General features: G+C 38.1%; 1 protein-coding gene across 2 annotated transcripts in view; it reads right to left on the reverse strand.

The window, feature by feature from the left end:
* LOC124544748 (Golgi-associated PDZ and coiled-coil motif-containing protein-like) overlaps nucleotides 1-6,446 on the reverse strand; it is a 136,801-nt gene extending 130,355 nt beyond the window's left edge. Inside the window, exons 1-3 of one of the 2 annotated variants that reach the window (XM_047123409.1) lie at nucleotides 6,308-6,446; nucleotides 5,669-5,796; nucleotides 5,168-5,396 (exon numbers count right to left, since the gene is read on the reverse strand). In XM_047123409.1, coding sequence (XP_046979365.1) covers nucleotides 5,337-5,396; nucleotides 5,669-5,796; nucleotides 6,308-6,395 — 276 coding nt within the window. In that variant the 5' untranslated portion in view covers nucleotides 6,396-6,446 and the 3' untranslated portion in view covers nucleotides 5,168-5,336. Of the gene's footprint in view, nucleotides 1-5,167; nucleotides 5,397-5,668; nucleotides 5,797-6,307 lie in introns of those variants that run through there. The other variant, XM_047123410.1, reaches the window with a different exon arrangement.
* Between the last annotated feature and the right edge of the window lie 16,144 nt (nucleotides 6,447-22,590).

Genomic DNA, 22,590 nt, shown 5'->3' on the forward strand with positions numbered 1-22,590 from the left:
CTAAGAGATGAATAAACTAAGCAGATGCAGAAGGACGTAGGTTGCAGTAGTTATTCAGAGATGATGAAGCTTGCACAGGACAGTGTAGCACGGACAGCTGCATCAAACCATTCTCTATATTGAAGACGACGACGACAACGACGACGACGACGACAACAACAACAGAGACAAATAGGACATACATTTATTTGTTTGATGCATCGTGGTCCAATGGCTAAGTTGTTTTGTGGCAGTATTAACCAACTGCTGTAATTCTTCCTTTCTTTTCCCATTAATAGAATTGTGGTATCAATTACTAATGACTGTTTTATTAGCATTCACATTTAAGCTCAGATCATTTTGGTATATAATGAACAGAAAGGGCTCCCATCACTGATCCTTGGAGTACATTGTATTTAATTAGTTTATGGTCTAGCAAATTTTCAGAATTAGATTTTAGGTTGACTTTTGAATATCTGATGCACAATGTTTGTTTATGACTGCTCAGGGAGGAAATGATACAATAGTTGGGCAGACCCCGAATATCAATTTTTCAAGCTAGAGCAAAATAGGGGGAAATTGTTCATAAAAACCTATGTGGCTCACTGGATGGATATGAAGAAGAAGAAGAATGATGACCAAAAAGCAAGCACTTAAAACCACTCATCAAATTCCTATCATTAGCCAAAATCTCACACACTGTGCCCAGAAGCGTCTTTAATGGTTCATTTTAAATGTTTATTACTATGAAAGGATAAACAAATAGTAAAGACCAAGATTAGCTATTAAAATTAAGAACCACTTGTGTTGACAAAAATTTTGCCTTACAACTTCCGGTAAATCTCTCTCTCTCTCTCTCTCTCTCTCTCTCTCTCTCTCTCTCTCTCTCTCTCTCTCTCTCACACACACACACACACACACACACACACACACACACACACACACACACAATTTTGTCACAAACCATGTTCATCTGACTACAATGACAGAGAGAAACTAGGAGGATTCACTGTGATGTTCCATCGACATGATGCACTTTTAACTTTGAAGTGCCTGTCCATCAGGTAGAAGAAAACCCAATGGTGAGTACTCAAAAATGTGGACAAAGAGGAACATCTATACAAGTCAGCAGCTTTGACCAGTGACTAACAAAACATGTGATTAACGACAAACAACAAGGAAGCTATAATGTGATATCAGTGACAATCTTTTCAAGTGAGCTAAGCTAGAGATCAGTCTACCACAACTGCTTTTTTTAGTTTCACGTTTTTTATCTTCGTCAACTTACAACCACACTGAAATTGTTACCTTCCAACCTAACCCAGGCCTCAGACTAAGCCAGAGATTTAGCTGTCACCACAACCAGGTTTTTTTGCTTTCACATTCATTGGCTTCAACAACAAAACTATGAATAAATGCATCAAAATGTGACATGGCAACAGCCGTTAACATTACGTCACTGGTAAACGTGTATGACTCATATCAAATATTCCTCTTGACCTCAGAACGTCGCACATGCCGTGGGCTCCTGTAGAGCATGTAGGTCACAGCTCATTGTTTCTGCTATGTGAAGTGGGTGATCTGAAAGTGCCCTGATGTTCAAACTTACTTTATATCCAAATGGTACAGTTCTGGACATTGGGTCCTTATCAAAACTTTATCTACTAAGCACCCTCTACAATCCCTGGAAGACTGTATAAGCCACAGAGCTTTGTAACCCAATTCTCTGTCTGTTATAATTGAGGCAAATACTCTGCTAAATAATGAATCACCCTTCAGAAAATAGGGAAAAAATCTATTTTATGATCTGAAGACTGCAATGGCCTAACTGGTAATTGTGAAATGTACAATTTATGTGATCATGACAGACTTTTGCAGACAAAGCGTATTTGCTTAGAACAGTGATGTAACAGCTGTATCACAGGGTGTCTCTGTAACGCTCCACAACTGCCAAATCAATTAACTCAAATCCTTATATATCAACATTTCCCACACTGAGTAGAATAATACTTCATTAAACTGACTTTTTGGGTGAACAGGGAAATCTTAAATATTATAAGTTTCCTTGTCTGATGAGTTATATCATTAGCAGAGTCTGAGCATGTGAATGTTTTCCTAAAACTATCTTGTCTGCACTTGTGAATTCCAGGCAGTAAAAAATTAAGTTATGTTGGATGGCTATTGGAAATGAAATAAGTGGCAAAGTAGTACACATCTTGCTTCACACTGATTAAAGAAGTGTTACCTAAGTGAACATTGTTTTTCCCCACCTAGTGCTCACTGGGTGAATGTGGTAGTTAATTTTAAATGAATTCATACAGTTAATGAAACTTCCATGGGGAAAATATCTACAAGGATGGCACCATTAGAATTTACAGATGCTTGAGCAACCATCTGCACAAAATTTGTGTAGTGAAGCCACAGACTGTTCTGGCTGCCCTTTTCTACACTGAGTATACTCCTTGTGAATGTAATGAGTTTCACCAAAGTATGATCTCGTACAATGTGATATAATGGAAGTACAACAAGTAAACAAGTTTTCACACTTTATTGAGAGAGAAACCGGTGAGTATTCATACTGTAAAGAAAATAGCATTTAGTTTTTGTACAGGATCCTTAATACTTTCAAGAGATCTTTCATCAACTGCCACCATAAGATTTTATTTGAACTTACTGAATATTATTTGATACCCCTGTGACCAAATTTTGCTTCTATGTGAGTTCCGTGTCAGAAACTGTACACACTTGTAGATATACCCTGATCTGTTTCCACTGCCTACAACTTATTCATTTAAATTTTCATCAACATGTAACCTCTAGAACCCATTTTTTTTCTTTTTTCAAGCTTATCTTTTCTCAGGTAAACAACAATACTTGTAATTTATACAAAAAGCAACAATTCTGTGAGCAAGGGCAGGCCAAGTAACCCTTACTGAATGGTGGACTATGCTTCAAAATTACACAGATAGATGACACTATTTTTCAAAAAGTCTCTGCAGACAATGGTCAGAATGTTCTAGCAATCCTACAGTACCTCAACAACAGAAGTCCACTCTTTGTGTATTGATGAGTTGAAATGATTAGAATAATACAAACATCCAGTTACCCAAGTGCAGAAAATACCCAATCTGGCTGGAACTGAACCTGTGACCCTGCGTTTTAGAGACAGCAACGCTAGCCACTAGACCCCCAAGCTATGGACATGCAGTGAGGGAAAGAGGAAGACACAATTCCAAACTACTTTTTTTATCTGAATTGTTTCACTTTACCTATAGTCACTTAAACTTTTAAGTCCCTAGCGATAAAGAAGCATTTCTGGTGTGAATTTCCAGATTAACATAAGTTGCTAAAAAGCATGTAATAAGTTAGAAGCCTCAATCTTTGGATTAACTGAAGCATTTGACAATGCTTCATCAACCCACAACAAAAGTGTCACCTTTCAACCACCCCAACATGTCAAGTTATGCTCGAGATCATCCTGTCAACACATCCTACAGTTCCTAATATAGATGTAAAACAATGTTGACATTATGTCTCAATCTGTTTGTACACATATGGTTCTACTCGTCACACCATTATGTTGTGGGTCAAAGCCGTCATTAGGCACTGATAAGTTCAATTGATCCCAAATCTTCTACACCACACATACAATTAACATCTGCCTTTTCCGTTATTCTCCCAAAATACTGAGTGACTGAAGTAAATCAAAAGATAACCAACACTACCTGAAATTCACGTATTTTTTCCTGCTTTACATATTTCTATTTAATATTCTGAGGGTGTCAATAGTTTTCAAATACATATACAATAAAATAAAGTCTATGTAGTACTGATCTGGTAAAATGCGGCATGTGAAAGACGCACACTCATAATATAGAGACAGTGACAAGTAATTTAGTAGAATATAAGGGGCATTCAAAGAGAAACGAGCCGGAGGCATAATTACAGAAACCAGTACCTGTACGTTAGAAGTATTGACCCTGGCTGTTGAGACACTTGTCCCACTGTGACACAAGGCAGTGAATGGCTGTCGCATAAAATTCTCTGGGCTGCAATGTTAGCCAGTTCCACACATACAGCTGGACGTCGTTTCCGAGATGAATCGTTTGCCCCCTCAGAGACTTTTTAAGGGGAACAAAAATGGTGTAATCACAGGGAGAGAGGTCCAGACTGTATGGAGGATGGCCGAGAATCTCCCATTTGAATTTCTGCAGGAGTGCCATGACTGTGTTGGCTTTATGAGGCTTTGCAAAGTCATGGAGCAGAATGACCCCATGGGTGAGACTGCCTGGTCATTTTGATTTGATCGCGTGGCAAAGGGTGGTCAAGGTTTGCACGTAACGCTGGGCATTCAATGTTGGCCTGTGCTGCTGGAAGTGAATCAGAAGATTACGCCATTTTTGGTCCCCTTCAAAAGGCTCTGAGGGGCAAACGATTCACCTCTGACGATGACATCCAGCTGTACATGCAGAACTGGTTAACATTGCAGCCCCGGAAATTTTATGAGACAGCCATTCGCTGCCTTGTGCCACAGTGGGAAAAGTGTCTCAACAGCCAGGGTCAATCACCATAGTAAGTCAGCTACAAATGTTCTTATGTGGTGCAAATGTTATTACATCAAATAATGTGACTATTATTTAGCTTAATCTGTAATGCATAAAAATTTTAATTGTTAGTAATTTCATTTCCAATGATCTATCACTCAGATTCTATGACACTGCTGAAATATTTGAAAATATTTCTTATGCTGGGTGGTCCTACATTTTGATTTCATTTGCTTTCACAATTGATCAAAAACTATATCATACACATAATCCATTTTGAAGCTAGCAGAAAGTTAACCAATCTGCAAGCTATTGTATACAAAAGCAGCACTGCAGTCTCGCAACCACTTTGGGTTTCCAGATCAAATCATCAACAGTAAATCTGTGATTTTATTTAAATGCTTCCACTCTGTAAGAGGATACTAAAAGAATATAAAGATACTACATAATTGAAATGTTGGAATGGCCTGTCTAGTCATTTCACAGGTGTGAGGGGGGGAAAAAAAGAAAAATCAACTTTATGTTTAGCAGTGAGGTTTAAATTTAAAAATATTACCGGAAAGCACGACAAAAAGCCAATAAAAGCAGCACCTTAATTATTATATTGCCATTTATTTGTTTCATAATGTAATGTAAGACAGAGCTTGATATGTAGCAAATTAATGCAAAATTATGGTGCAAATTGTACTGGTAAGTACAGTTTTGTTTTACCTTGCTACACGGTTTAATGGTTAATAGAACGAATCATACTGTGGTCAATATTCTTTATGCTCTACTTTAAATCTTCCTCTCTATTGCACAACGCCAACACGCTTAACTATTTATTTCATAACGTTCCAAACTGACCACTGAATTAACGAAGGACAACAATTCCTGTAAGGAGCAACATGAAATGCCTAAAAATTCAGCATCATAGTCACAGCGAAACACCAAAACGTTTAAATTCACCTACGCTTTACACGTAAACGTACCGGAAAATAATAAAAGTTCATTAGGGTGGCAACGAATTTTTATTTACTTATTTTATTTTTTTTAAGTCTGCCTTCACAGTGAATGATCAAAACCCACAACAATGCGCAAGTGGCGAATAAAATCGCGCTGCCAAGGAAAAAGATCTGAGAATAGTGAGTGCAAATTTAACTCACCTCAACCTTGGCGCTGTTCTGAAAAATTGTTTGAGCTTTATGAGTCAGCTGTGCGAAACAGGAGCTCAGTGTTGCCATTTTCTGTCGCGCTGTATAAACAACATCAGGCTCTTCCGAATCAAATTCATCTGTAACAAAGAAAGATAGCATCACTCAAGTGTGAAGACAGTGAATCACGTAGACGTAAATATTGCAGTAATATGTAGCCTTCGCATTAGACGCTGGCCCGGCACCCGCTAACTGCACGAAATTTTTCAAAGCTATCCCCTCCCCTTTCCTGTCTCTTGCGAAATGAACGAAGGTGCCATCGACTGTTTTCAGTACCGGTACTTTATTATTTGTCTCTTCGGAAATTTTTCAAGAAAACACAAACGGGGTAAACATGATATTATTTTAGTATGACAATGTAAGTTTGGGGAATGGCACTCCTGTGAAACTTCCAGGAAAGTGCATTATCAATTTACTGTTGTTTTCTGTGCATGACAATCGTTCAGTTCGTAGTAACAATCAACCTCAAAGCCTGTTGACACATCTGACAGGTGCTGTCAGTGCAACATTGATTCCGATTGAAAATTATAGATTAATGTAGTCGCAAACCCGTAACATCTCTATACTTCATTGCGCACGTATAGCACGTACCGATTAATATTTCTAAATCCACAAATGCCTTGTCAAATTCTTTTTCTAGTATGTCAAGCCACCGAAAGCTTAAACCCGTTGCAGCCATGTTTTCGTTTTAAGAAAGTCACGTGACTACTGAAGCAACGTCGGCAAAGAGAACCACCGCACGACCACAGCTTCGCGCTAGCATTTGTTATACATATCCAGCTTCACCAACATACATTAACCAAAATATAATAATATCTAATATGTACGCACCTCACGACGGATTGCCTTGTAATTTTTCTGTGTGACTAACGATACATATGACACTTTGCGCTTTACTTTAGAATCTTCTTTAAATACAAAATACTGGTGAATATTTGTTGCCTTACTATTCATCCGTAGATCTATTTTTACAAGATTATAAGATATGTCGAGGTATTTACAAGTTTCGACCAATTTTAAATAAGCTACTTCGTATACACAAACATTTACAGACTTCCAGTTACAGACAATCATTATATTTACTACTGGTATACAATACTTCTTTTACAAATAACTTATTAAATAATGTAATGCCACAATGTTCACTCATATCTCACTAGTAATAATAATAATAATAATTTTATTGTCATTCGGCCATTACAGCAGTAGACGTCATATACATACCAAAATACAATTAATAGTTTGAAAGAAACAACAGGTTTGTTGTTAACATTATAGTATTATATTAGAGTGATAAATTCTCTTATATCATAGAATGGGTGGAGGACTAGCCAGACATGAATTGTTGTTTGAATAATTGTTCAGGTAATTCTTGAACAGATTGAGGAAGATTATTAAATAATTTGTACTCCATGATTTTATAGCTGTTGATTGTCTTTGACAATCTGTGGTAAGGAATATAGAGGCACCTACTCCTTCATGTATTGTGGCTATGTACATTTTCTCTGGTTTTTGTTTCTGGTAATTTCTTCTTTGTATAAATTAGAACATTGTATATGTACAAGTTTATAAAGGTCATGATTTTCTGTTCACAGAACAATGGTTTACAGTGTGCCTTATATGCAGAACCAGTAATTATCCAAATAGCTTTTTTTTTTTTGCAGTATTAATATGTCACGTACACAGCTAGAGTTCCTCACAAAATAATTCCATATGTTATTATACTTTGAAAGGATGAAAAATAGGATGCTCTAACATATTTTTCAGGAACACAATCCATAAGTCGCCTTAACAGGTAAATAACTCTTGACAACTTACCACTAATATATTGTACATGTTGACCCCAAGATAATTTATCATCTATGTATACCCCCAAAATTTGACATTACTTGGATCATCTGACAGAAGCTTGTCTCTAAGACTACAAACCATCTGCTGTGTTTTGTTTTCATTCAGCAGGAATCCATTTGCCTTGAACCAATAGGATGCTTGGTCAATTGTCTTTGCTGCACAAGTTTTAAGGCTATTGAAATCATCACTAGCATGAAGAAATGTTGTATCATCTGCATACAACACAGTGGTGGACTTGATAAATAGCGGCAGATCATTTATCATTATCAGGAACAAAAAGGGGCGCAGCACAGATCCCTGTGGAACACCTACCTTGACTTGTTCTATACTCGACATTTCTTTCCCTACACAAACAACTTGCTTACGATTCTGAAGATATGATTTTATTAATTTAAGGCTGTTATGTCTAATGCCACAGAATTCCAGTTTTTCTAGGAGTGGCTTATGCTTTACACAGTCAAAAGCTTTGCTTCGATCACAAAATGTGAGTTGAGCATAGCCCTTACCCTCAAACACTTGATGTAAGTATTTGACTACAAAGTCTATAGCATCCACAGTATACAACTTTTTCCTAAAACCATATTGAGATTTACTAATTATTCCTAATTTTTCAAAATAAACAGATAGCTGTTGGTAAATTACACATTCCAGTATTTTAGAAAAAGCTGGGACTATGGAGATTGGTCTGTAACTGGAAGGTGAGTCCATATCTCACTTTTTATATATTGGAACTACCCTAGCCACTTTGAGTTCTTCGGGAAAATATCCATCAGATATGCATTTATTTATACAGAATGTTAAGGGGTACACAATATAGTCTATTACTTTCTTTAGTAAATTACAGGATATGTCATATCTATCTACACTGTCTGAAGATTTCAACCGTTTTACTATGCTTAGGACATGACTAGGTGAGACCCCGGAGAACATAAACGTACCTGTGTCTGTAGGTGTTATGCAAACATTTTTAGAAAGTAACTCTGATGAACTGATATCAGGTTTGATTATAGTATTTCCTACATCTTTGACAGATTTAATAAAGAAATCATTGAATTTTTGGGGACTTATATTAATTTTTTTGCTTCTTACATCTTTAGCAACACCATTTATTAATTTCCATGCAGCTTTGCACTTATTTGTGGAATTATCAATGGTATTGAAATTATGTGCTTTTTTTGACTTCCACAGTGGCTTTTTTATACTCATTCCTGCATTTTATATAGGGTAATCTGGCATGTTCTGTTTTCTGATTGCTACATATATTGTGCAACACCATAACTTGGTTTTTTATATTTGATAATTGTTTAGTGAACCATGAATTTTGTCTGTTTGTGGCCCTGTTTGTAAAGCCTTTGTCAGTTAATTTGCATTTCTTCATGGGGATGTTGTCATTAAATTGTGTCAGAAATGTTTTAAAAAATCTCTCAAATAATAGTTTCCCTGACAAATCAGCACTAAGACTATAACTTGTGTCACCATGACATTGGTTGAACCAGTCTCTCTCAGCAAGGGACTTCAGAGCTGAACAATTTTGTCATCTGTGACAGGTCTTGTGATTATAACTTTTCGGACAGGCTTAGGAATATTACTATTATCAACACAGAACCTACTCGTGTGGTTTAAAGATACAGAGTCATGATCTGAAAATGGAAACACTGTAACATCACATGATTCCTCCTAAGTTTTAAAGTTGACAAAAATACTGTCAAGATGTACTTTATCTCTTATGGGCCTGTTATTGATTGAGTGTAAATTGCACTGTCTTAGAAGGTTTTTCAACTCAGTCACAGTATGTTTATGTGTTGTTATATCAAAATCTGCATTCAGATCTCCACCAATTACTATGTCATAATGCAACCATCTGGTCTCTCTTAGTACATCTAACAGCATGTCCAATTTTTCTAGAAATACACCTGTAAAGGGATACTATTACTAACTTAAAACTGTCCATAACTACACCAGTGGCTTCAAAGTTCTGTTCCTCACATAAATAATCTAGGTTCAACTTAACAATGGAGCAGCTGAATGACTGATTAATATATATTGCCACACCACCTCTTATATGCAACTTGCTACAGTAACTATTTGCTACATTATAGTTATCAAGTTTGACAGCTGGAAGTACACTCTCAGTAACCCAATGTTCACTCAGACAGAAAATATCAAATTTGTTATCTTGTCCAAAACTGTGTACAATAAATTCTTTATCTATTAGTCCTTGAACATTCAGATAGCAAATTTTAAGATCATAATTGTTGTTTGATTTAGATTGAACGTTTTGGTGAGGTGTTATGAAATTTGTAGTCACTGCATTTGTTGTCACTGCATACACTATACACACATTGTTTCATATCTCTTCACTCACCACACAACCAAACACACACACATTGGTCATCTCTGGGCCATTTTCTGTATCGCAACTTCCCATTTGCTATTCTGAAAAACTGAGTCAGCATCCCTCTATAATGAGTGAGATGTTGAGCTCATAAAGAGGAAGAGGTGTTAGTATTGCATTATGCATAGCTTGGGGGAAAGATTTTCTAGAAAAGGAAAAAAGAAGGATAAAAACTTAATGTGAAGGTGTTATGTGGATTGTAGGATGTTTTATAATCGTTGTTATTATTTATTTGAATAACTTTTTTTACCGAACCCCTAGTCTGTATTATCTAAGTACTCCTTCAGTGTATAAAAGAAATTGCATAACAGGTACTTTTTAGCTGCCTTTTTAAATAAGTATTGTTGTGCAATTTCTTTAATGTCTAATGCTAATTTATTGTACAGTTTTATTCCTTAGTAGAAAATGCTGTTTTGAGTTTTTTATTTATTTTTTCTTGGTAAATGGAAGTTGAGTCTAGCTCTTGTTCCATGATCATGGACAGAGCTGTTTGTGCAGTAATTGCCAATGTTATTTTTGATACGTACAACTGGCTGGTAAATGTATTAACACAGAGCAGTTAATATCCCCAGTGATTTAAACAGATCTTTACAATGAGCTCCACTATTATTTTTGGTTATTATTCTTATGGCTCTTTTCTGGAGTTTGATAACTGTGTTCATATTTTGTGCATTTGTTCCCCCCAAAAAATGCCATAGCTAATAATTGAGTGTACATATGAATAGTATGCAACTAAAAGACACTGCATGTTACACACTGATGATAGGATTCTAAGGGCGTAACATGCTGATGACATTCTGTTTGCAAGTACCTTTGTGTGTTCACACCACTTCAACTGAGAATCAATATTCATTCCTAGAAATGTTGCATTTGTTGCACAGTCTATAGAGGTGCCATCTACATTTAATTTAACATAGTCATTTTCCCTCTTCAAACTGAAATTCATGGCATTAGATTTATGTCCAATGCCATTTTATTGCTTACTGACCAATCTTAAACTACATTGGAAGTTTCATTTGCTTTCTCTGCAAGGACATTGCAGTGATTGAGTAGCTACAAAGCCAGATGAGTGTCGGATATGCAGAAGCATGCAGAAGTGTACCATGTGACTCACAGCTAATCGCGTGCCAGTGACATTTTGTCTTTGTTCTGTGTGGGTCGTGCTGTGATCGGAAGTTTTAACTGTTTATTTCAGTCTTAGTGTTCTGTGCTGAGGGCTGACTGCCTTCGTAGAATTCATTATGAGTGGTGGTAAGCAATCACGCCAAGTGCTACACAAACAGGCAAGAGAAATAGTGTTCCGTGTCTACCAATACTTTAACAGACAATCTACTGCTGAATCCATGCCGGCATAAGACGTGGGTGGCGCCATTGCCAAATACCAGGAGCAGGCAACTGAAGTCTGTGGTGTTGGTTTGAGGACCGTTCAGAGAATATCCAGCGAAGCTAAGAAGTCTATACAAGCCTGTGGCTCACCTGTTTTCAGCAACACAACCGCAAAAAAGAAGAGGGTGAGCTAGAAGATCTCGCGAAAAACGTTTTCGGCGCATAGTGTTCAGCATGTATGCTGAAGGCGAGTATCCAACAGCAGAGAAACTAGTTCCACTTATGAAAGAAGGTGACAAGAATGGACACTACAGCAAGTATACAAAACAAATAAAATTGAAAATTTGGCACTATTTCCTCTTAAATAAGTTCTTTTAATGGGCGAAGAAAATACCTATGGTCTCACTCGGCAGCCATCTTCTGCCAGTATAAGAAGTACACTTTGATATAGGACAAGTCAGCAGTGATATTGTGAAAAGTGATTTGGATGAATTTGGTGATGGTTAAATGAAGATATAGTTACACGAATAGAAATAAATAAATAAAACAGAACAGTACAAATAGATGAAGACATAATTACAGAAACAAGTGTAATACATAAGCCTGTGTAACACACTGTTGTTACTAAATGTACACTGTCAAATGCACGGGTTAAATAACCAAACAGAAGTTCTAAACAAACAAAGGGAAATTTCTACCAGAGGCACCACCACAGATTTTTCAGACATAAATGATAATTTTCATAGAATGTATAACAAGCCTGTTCTGGCATGTTACACACATTATTGGTCATCAAGTACAGATTTACTGATACCAGTGTTTTCAGTATACTTTATACACAGGTCCAGCGAAATTCCAGCGGTGGAGACTCATTTGAAACCTCTACTCCATAGTCCTGTTGGATCTACTTACATTGGGAACACAGTTGAACAAAAACACTGTTAACGCAAATTGAACACTGAACTCGCACCCTCTATCGTTGGGGTCCAGTATTATATATTTATGTACCTTGGCACGTCCGTGTCCCAGCTGTGGCACATATTGGCCGACACTGTAAGCTCACGCCTTGACTAACTTAAAGCGCTAAATAAAGAAAGCAGCGATTACCTTTTATATCTGTGTAGCCAAAATGTAGTGCTGCCACTGGTCAATTGAAAATCACGTAGTCTGTATAAGGCAACTACTTTAGATGCAAGTAGTACATGAGACTAAATGAGAAAATTCATCTAATTAGCAGTTACAGTAGTACAATCTCGGGACGCAACCTCGAACTGTTAAATTTCACATATCCATTCCTAACAGGTGTGTCAAACATACAATCTCATTTTATATTAAGAGCGCAACAAATGCATCAACTTTTCAGTGGTGAAGGATACTGCAGTGTGTGTCAGTAGGGATTTTCCGAATTCTACGCTGGGAAAGGAGTGTGGAAAGATGTAAAATATGGCTGCATCAAATTGGAAGGAAAGATATATTTCCGTATGAGTGTGCTAACCTATGTGAAACATACACAGTCCAGTCACATTAACGTGACCTCCATCTATGTTCAATGTTAACATGCAATAACGACTCAGAGACGAAAGGTGGCAGCACTAGCAGTAGAGGGTATACAAAGTGTGTCAGGGGGCATCAGAAAACAGTGCACAGTGCAGTCATCGTCGTATTGCAGGAACAGAGCGATTTGTCTGACATCCAAAAGGGCATTATCGTTAGCTTTTGGACCAGGTGTGGAAGCATTTCCACAACAGCTAGCTTTGTAAACAGATAATGTTCCACTATGGTCAAAGTATACCGTGTATGGAAAAATAGTGCAATCCAAAAGTGGCGGTGAGGCAGCTGTAGTGTACCATAAGCCATAGATGACAGATGAACGACAGCTGGGGAGATGTATATGGATGACTGTTGAGCAACTGGCTGCTCTGATGATTAGTGTCTCCTCAATAACTATTCAGTGAATACCACTGCGTATTGGCCTGTGCAGTAGCTACTTGGTTCATGCACCCATCATGACTCCTGTTCATTGGCAATGAAGCCTAGAATTTCCACACCAAGACAGCAACTTGACGCCCCTGAGAGGTGACAGGTGGCGTTCTCAGATGAATCATGTTTCATACTTCATCAGATAGAAAGTACACTCTGCAACAATTGTCAGAAAGGTCCAGGGCAGAGGAGGAAGCGTTATCGCCTGGCGAATGTTTTCATGGCATTCACTGTATGACCTCATCATTCTTTAAGGCACAATTGATCAACACAAGTGGACCATGTCCACCCCTACACACAGTTGGTTTTTCCTCAGCATCATGTCATCTACTAGCAGAACAATGTAAATGTCACACAGCGCACAGTGAACATGTGTGGTTCAAAGGGCACCCGGATGAGTTTACCATGATCCTCTGAACACCAAACTCGCCACACTTAAGCAAAATCAAGAATCTGTAGAACCACTTTGATTGGGATGATCGTGCCATGGTTCGTCATCTAGGAAATCTAGCTCATCTAGTCATAGCACTGGAGTTGCCACAGTTCCACAGCCATGTTAGTACCTTCCAGAACCTCGGTGACTCTATGAGCGTCTTGCAGCAGTCTGTGCAGCAAAAGGTGTTTATTCAGGTTCAAATGGTTCAAATGGCTCTGAGCACTATGGGACTTATCATCTGAGGTCATCTGTCCCCTAGAACTTAGAACTACTTAAAACTAACTAACCTAAGGACATCACACACATCCATGCCTGAGGCAGGATTCGAACCTGCGACCGTAGCAGTCGCACGGTTGCAGACTGTAGTGCCTACAACCTCCCGGCCACTAGGGCAGGCCATTCAGGCTTTTATCAGTTGGTCTCGTTAACACAACTGGATGCTGTAAATATTTCTCTCATGGTGGACTACTTAACAATGAAAAAAAATGAGCATATGGCGTTGTTGGCCAGGAGGCCTCATCCAGGGAAGTTTGGCCGCCAAGTGCAAGTCTTACTGCAGTCGACGCCACATTGGGTGACTTGTGTGCCGGTGATGAGGATGAAATGATGATGAGGACAGCACAAGACCCAGTCCACAAGCGGAGAAAATTTCCAAGCTGGCCAGGAATCGGACCCGGGTCTGCTTCCACGAGAGGCAAGCATGTTACCACCCAGCTAAGCAAGCCGACACTTAACAATGAACATGTCTCTTTAATAAGCATCTGTATATATACAGGATAATGGGTAGAGTGCTGGAATACAAAAACAATATGTGTAAGACCGATTCTCATTCAGCACAGTTTTTGTTGCCCTCTTTGCTTAATATTACTGTCTTTTTAATCCTACTTTATTCATAACAGAGTTGCATAAGAGCTTTACATAACATATCATATTACATTTTAATATCTCTTTTCATTTATTGGTTTTATTTTACACCTGGTCAATTTGAGATGAATTTCAAGAATTTGTTTAAGAAACTACATTTGATGCCTTATATAATTGATATTCTGAGGAACCTGAGAAATAATTTAACATTTTCTGGCCATATTATTTTTTCCCCAAGAGATTGCTGAAGAAAATATGTTGCCAGTTCCAATGTTCTCCTTGAAGCCAATTGTAAAACTGTGATTTTCACAAAGAGAAAAAAGATAATGACTCCAGACCAGGACATCAGAATAAAATGTAAGCAACAAGGCAGTCTGAGGGGAACAGATACAGATGGGCTCAGGCAGAAAGATGTAGGTCGACTTTATACAGTAAAATGATAGTCTGGGTCATCCTGTTGAAGGCATCCTCCAGGGTATGGTGAACTCTCCTAACAATCTTATGAGGGCCATAGTATGGATGTTCTAGACTCCATCAGTCTAGATTCGGACATGCTCATTGAACAACTGGGATTCAAATTGCCTACCATGATCCATGGTAAGGTGGAGTAGGGTACAAAAATTAGCGATCCACATACTCAAGAATGCTCACCACACAATTTCATCCAAAATGTCAGGAATTGGTGTCGACTCTGGCCAGGATATGAAACAATCAATGATGGTTAAAAGATGCTGGTGGCTGCCAGAGATGTGAAGGGTGACAACAGTGTCAATATGGGCATGGGTAATCCTCCCTGTAGTCTTGGAAAAATCATCAACAGGAGTATGGGCATGCTGGCCAACCTCACTACACTGACAAGCAAGATAGAAATGGTCCCATCTGCAGTAGTCTGAGCAGAAGCAGTGCTATAGGAGGCGATGGGTAACAAACCTGGTAGGGGCCATAACACAAGGGTGGCACAGGTTGTGGATGCTGTCAAAGACTAGCCAGCAGAAGGCGGATGCTATGAAACGTTGTGGCTTGTCAGTCTTGCCAGTGCTGGTGTTACAGAACAGTTTTCTGTCTGTGTTAGGGATAGAAACAAACTCTAATCTGAGGATGATAAGAGGTAGGACTAGTAGTGCTACAATGAATGTGGCAAAATGGATGCAAATGGTGATCCCGGCAACTCTTGAAAAGCAATTGCAGTAATATTGTCCATTTCTGAGGTGTTCCGAATGTATGCACTGAAATGAGAGATATACTCCAGTTGGCAGAACTGGCAAGGTGAGTAGTGATTGTTGGTCTGCTGGAAGGTGTATATGATGGGTTTGTGCTTGATAAATATCGTGAAGTTCCTGGCCACCAGCGATCTACATCTACATAACTGCTGTGCAGTTCAAAGGCAAGTGCTTGGCGGAAGGCTCTTCGATAAACTTTAACACTATTTCTCTACCATTCCATTTCCTAGCAGCGTGTGGGAAAAATGGAATTTTGAATTTTGCCATATGAACTCTGATTTCTCTTACTTCATTTTATATTTGTAGGTAGGTATCAAAAAAATATTTCTGCATCCAGACAAGATCATGGAGACTGAAATTTCGTAAAACGATCTCTCTTAAATCGAGAATGACTTTTTTTAATGACTACCATCTCAGCTTGTGTATAATATTCATCACACTATATCCCCTATTTCGCAATAGCACAAAACGTGTGCCATTCTTTGAACTTTTTTCATGTCCTCTGTCAATCATGTCTGGTAAGGATCCCATACTGCACGGTAGTACTCTAACAGAGGACAGACAAGCACACTGTAGGCAGTCTACTTCTGTTGCATCTTCTAAGTGTTCTGCCAATAAGACACATTCTTCGTTTTGCCTTCCCCACAAGATTATCTCTGTGACCATTTCTGTTTAAGTTGTTCATAATTGTAACTTCTAGTTATTTTGTTCAACTGATGGCCTATAGGCTTTTATGATTTATTGTTTAATTGAAATTTAATGGATTTCTTTTAGTATTCATGTGGATGATCTCACACTTCCCATTATTTATGGTTAATTGCCACTCCCTTGGGGAACATCAGGGATCACTTCTGTTTCACTCAATGACTTTCCATCAGTTCCTATGAGCTGTGACCTTTCTGACAGACACCATGAATCCAGACACACAATTGAGAAGCCATTTGTGAGGAAGGGTACTAAAATAGAGAAACATGGAATCAATTTGAGATCATCTATGTCGCGAGTAATTCATAATGTTCTCATTACTTCATTAGAAGAAAGAGCTACTTGTGAACTATAGTTTCTGAATCAATGATGAATGTGTGTAAACATATCAGTTTCCTCCACTCAGCTTGCTGCACCAACAACAGGTTGTGCTGTCAAGCTACCGTGACTAGAGTAGCCAGGTAGTTATCCCGCAGTTCATTTATCGCAACGGTGGGGGCAGCACAATGAATAGGTCGAACTTTAGTGAGATTGAAAAAAATTGACAACTGGCGAATACATGCTTGTAACGAAACAGAGCACTAGTGCCAGATGGGAAACGTTTTTGTGTGTTTATGAGGCCACTTCAAATAAATCGGTAGGTGTGTCTCAATGCAAACTATGTAAAAAGCTCTTAGGTACTTAATCGGGAACCTCAAGTATGTTACATGTGTGCAAATTTGACAAGCAGTTCCCTCGCTCCGTAAATATCTTGAAAGAGGACAAAGATTTAGTGGCCGAAAAGTGCGTCGAAATGTGTGCTAAGGACCTGAGACCATTTAGCAGTATAGCAAGAGAAGGATTTCTTAATTTAGGGCAGACACTGATCGACATAGGTAAAAAATATGGCTCAGTTGATATTAAAAATATTATGCCTTCCCGAGTGACAGTAGCTAGGAAAGTTCAAACCTTAGCTGATAAAGTGTGCTAAAAAACACTTTTTCACAGAAAATGTTCCAAATATATTAGCCATTCTCAATACAGAGTGGGCTACAGTTTCCAACTTCAAGAGAAGAGGTCTCTGTGTGAGACTGAACTCATCTTTAAAGCAGTGGGTTTCAGCTCGTTGGAATAGTTATTTTGACATGCTTGTATCAGTCCATTCTCAGATTGATTCAGTGAAGGCTGTCTTACATAACGAAGGTGCCTCTTTTAAGATGCTGGGTTGTGACCACCATATAACTGGCCAGCTTATAGCATTTCTTAAGCTATTTAAAGAAGCCACAGTTGATCTAGAGGGTGACAAGGAGCCAACCCTACATTTAGTTCTACCGTGGTTTTATGCCTTAAAAGCTCACTGTACTGTACGGAATAACGATGAAGAGGTTTGTAATTTTTATTCCATCTGAATATTATAGAACCACTTGTGAAATATGTATGTTGATAAAATGTATTTTCAGGATTTGAAACCTTTGAAACAAGCCGCCGGTACATTCCTAGAACAGAAAATGTGCGTTAGTATGTTGCATAAAAGTGCAACATGTATGGTGCCTAACTACCGCACATTAAGAAAGTTAACCGAGGATGAAAAAATTGATGTTTACCAAGCAGCACGACAGATGTGTGCTGAAGGAAAGCTCCTAAGATTATGCATATATTCTTCATCTATATGTACGTGGGTACTCTGCAAGTCACGAAAGTGCTTCGTTGAGGGTTCATCAAACCACTTTTAACTTATTTGTCTCCTGTTCTCGAATTTCGCCCATCTGAGGGCTGCTTATTTGTATTTTATTCTGATGATCATTTCTTCCAATGTAGATGGGACTCAACAATATATCTTCGAATTTCGGAAGTGTAAGTTGGTGATCGAAATTTCATATATAGATCGCGCCACGTCAAAAAACGCCATTGTTGTAATGATTCCCACCCCAACTCCTGAATAATTTCCGCGACACTCTTTCCCCTGTTTCACGGTAATACCAAACGAGCGGCCCTACTTTAGACTCTTTCGACCTCCACCATCAATTGTACCAGAAAAGGTTCTCCAACTGCGTAGCAATGTTCCAAAAGAGTGTTTTGTCATTAAAACGCCTACAACATTTTCTGTGTGTCCATTCCTATATAAGTAGGTCGTACTTGTGATCAGAGGTATTAAGTAGAATCTACAGCCTTTAGATTTGACTGGTTGATCTTGTAAATGAAGTTTAATGGACTTAGTTTAGTACACACACGAATAACCTCGCTCTTTTCATTATTTATTGCCAACTGCTAATTTTCACACCAAACATATATATCTTATTTAAATCGTCCTGCAGTTAGTTTTGATCTTCTGGTGACTTTACTGGATGATAAATGATAGCATCATCTAAAAACTACTATAATTTCAACTATGTGTAGTACGATCTTCACATTATTCTGCAAATATTAATTGGAACCTGTATAGTTTCAGTACAAGTGCCCACTCGCAGCACCCAAGAAACAAATCCAGGCCGTACAAAATAGCGAAATTTGAGGACTGGGCAGAAGAGTCTCCTCTCCTACATGAGTCAGCAGATACTTACAAGAACACTGTGTGAACGAGGGAGATATTCTACAGTGGTGGAAAAATAACTCCCAATGACTTCCTTGACTTGCGTGTGTGGCAAGAAAAATATTAAATATACCAGCCACTAGTGCCTCTAGTGAGAGAATTTTTAGTTGCACTGGAAACCTAATTAGCGAAAAACGATCATGTCTTAATGCAGTCAGACTTAACGATCTCGTCATAATCAATTCAAACACTAATCAGCAGACACATTAAGAATACAGTAGAATATTAAACAGGAAACTATTAGTTTGAGTGCAAATTTACTAATTAAGAGTGCAGTTTTCTTTCTTGTGCTTTCTGGGCGTCAATTTCTGAGATAGAAATATTGTAATGAAAACAGTTCATTTTTATTTTAGACTAAATTTTTGATTTCAATCCTCCCAAATGACATTTATTATTGTTTGTAAACCTTTTTTTCTTACATATGTATTGCAAAAGTAGCCAAATATTTTTAGGAGTTTCTGGTTTGGCCTAAATAATACTTTCAGGGGAACTGAAGGAAAATTTGTAAATATTTTATATTGAAAAGTGTTCTGCAGAATAAAATATTCATTTGTGGATTAAGGCAGTACACACTATGAGTTTAAATTACAATTTATTTTGTTGAGTTCCACACACATTGCGAAATGTAATTTTATTCCTGTATTTCTATATTAAGGGGAATCCCACAAGCATGGTCAAGATGCTGAAGACCTAGACACTACAAATGCTTTTAAAATGAAGAGCGTTTTTTTCCATGAGTGTATTGTAGTAGGAATATGATGGAAACACTGAGCCACTCTCCACAGCATCTACATCTGCGTCATGAGGGTTCAGACTCGTCGTTTAGGTCTGTGTTATGAGGGTCTACAGTCGTCGTTTAGGTTTGCATCATGCAGGTAAACACTCGTCGTCTAAGTCTGCATCATGAGGGTCCGAACTATGGTCCCTCATGACGCAGACCTAGACTACAAGTGTGGACTCTCATGACGCAAACGTATACGCAGCGAAAAATGGCTCGAGTCGCCATTGTATCCCCAGTACCATAGTTTTTAGACGAACTGGATACGAAACAAGTGCTTCGATTTTGTTAAAATGCATTATGGCAGTTTAGAGTGATTTTTGCCAACTTCGAATCAATTTGCAGAACCAGTAAAATACACCCTGGGAAAGTAGTTAAATACTTGTATAACTGGTGTCATACTTGGCTGAAACATACTAAAGTTAAAGAATCTAGACTTCCAAAATCTTAATTTGGTTCTCATTGCAGTACAGTGGTTATCAGGGGCATAGATAATTTATTCTTCTGGAGAGGGGACCAATCTTCTTTTGGGAGGGTGGAGGTTCACTTCTTTTGTACAAATATCCATCCATTTCAGTGTTGAAAACTGCAACACACACTGCATTTCGTTCCACTAAACCAAAAAACACTATGTTCATGGGCTCAAGGGGGGGGACCCCTGGCCCCGCCCCTAGTGGTTATCTGTAGCTTTTAGTGTACAAAGGAACTCCATTTTCTGTGACTGTTCTGCTTGCTACACAAACCTGTTTGAAATGTGATCTGATGGTGGCTCGAATTGATAATATCCAGTATTGAGAGATTGTGAAGTCTCAAAGAAATCCTTTTATATTTGACAACTAGCTGAAAACCAGGCGTTGCCTGGGCATTTATTTTTTCCATACTCTCGTAGTCCATCTTCCCTCCCTTATTTTCTCTCTATCCATTTATTCTTCTCCCACTATCTCTTTGTTTACCTCCCCCCTCCCCATCCCTTGGCCCATCTCCCCTCACCCTCTACTCTTCTCCTTGTCCTCTCTCTGTTGGACTCCACCATCTCAGTTCATCTCCTCTTCACCTATCTATGAAAACTCATATATATCTGTCAACTTTTGTGGTGACAGTGAAGCAGTGTCAAAGTTTATTGCTAGGTAGCATTTATTGTAATACTTTTTGATATGCAGCATTGATAGTTTTGTTTTCTGGTGCGTAAAGAAATGATGTTGAAGATGTCCCAACAGGGGAATATGCGACATACAACTGGCCATGTGAAAAACATGATTTTCAAGATTGATGTCACAAACATATAACGACCGCCCTTGCGATTTATCTATCGACATTGCAAATGCAAGCTGCACTGGAAATTATAACCATTTAAAGTCGAATGGAATGTTGGTCGGAATCATAGTGATACGAGGAATCAAACTGTCTTCACCTTTGTACTTTCCTTTTAAAATTGTGTCTTCGATTACGCTGTTCTTTAATTTCTTTACCACAATCCGGGTGCCATTACAAAGACGTAGCTGGTTTACCTTTCACAACATAATGATTGACGATCCGACTTAATTTCAGATTGGGAGTCGGTAATCTGGGCAAATCCAGCGAATTTGAAAATCATCTTGGTTAGTAATGGAATAAACCGACTTGTATGTCATCAATTCCCCAGGTATCATATTTTGAACCTGAAAATTCATTTCGTTAACATCAAGGCTTTTTGCAGTCAATATAACACGTTCGCTCAACCAAAAAATGGTTTGCAACTGTTAAACGACATTTGCTGTTCGCGAATTGTCAAACATGATGACTGTGAATGTGTCAGACATCTCTCAAATCTCAAAAAGAACATAGACATTTCGTTTAAAAAATGTATGTATATGTACATACATACACACACACACACACACACACACACACACACACACATAGATACATATACATAGACATATATATATATACACACACACATATATTCACACATACACACACACACACACACACACACACACACACACACACACACACACACACACAGACACACACACTCACACACACACACACACATACACACACACACACACACACACACATATATATATATATGTGTGTGTGTGCATGATTGTGTATATATATATACACAATCATACACATGGAAATATTTAAAAAGCTTCTCCATGGAAACATGTGTACGTGAGCCAGCTTTCATGGTAACCCACAAATGATGTCAAAATCTTTTGTAAGGTACTCTATTCCATGCCCTGTCCGAAATATTATGTAGACAGTGATGTTCCTCTTGATGGTCAAGTGTGCAAAATTTCTTCAAAATCGGAATAAAACTGTAGGTTGGTGTAGAAGTGTGTAAGTAAAATACCCTTCGCCATGCACCAGTCAGAATTTTAAGCAGACAACGCCCTTCATCCTGCTTTGAATATCAAGTGAGCCACATTTAATCAAGATTGGAATAATAACATACAATTTGTCGAATTCCGTTAGGTAAAGTAACCTCTGCCATGCACCCTACGAAATTTTTTGTAGACTGTGACCTTCCTTTTGGTTTCAAGGTATAGTGCGCAAAATTTCATCAAGATTGTATGCAATACAAACACACGGACACAATGAAAACGCACTTTCAGTTTTTCTCAAATTTTCCAATTTCTCGGTTGATTTTCCAAAAATTTTATTTCATAAAAACCTTGTCCTGAGAACTACGAACACAGTAAAAAAAATTAGCGGAATTGGTCCAGCCGTTCTCGAGTTTTACGCTTACCAACACATTC

This window comes from Schistocerca americana, chromosome 8 (genome assembly GCF_021461395.2).
Source record: "Schistocerca americana isolate TAMUIC-IGC-003095 chromosome 8, iqSchAmer2.1, whole genome shotgun sequence".
Taxonomy (NCBI): domain Eukaryota; kingdom Metazoa; phylum Arthropoda; class Insecta; order Orthoptera; family Acrididae; genus Schistocerca; species Schistocerca americana.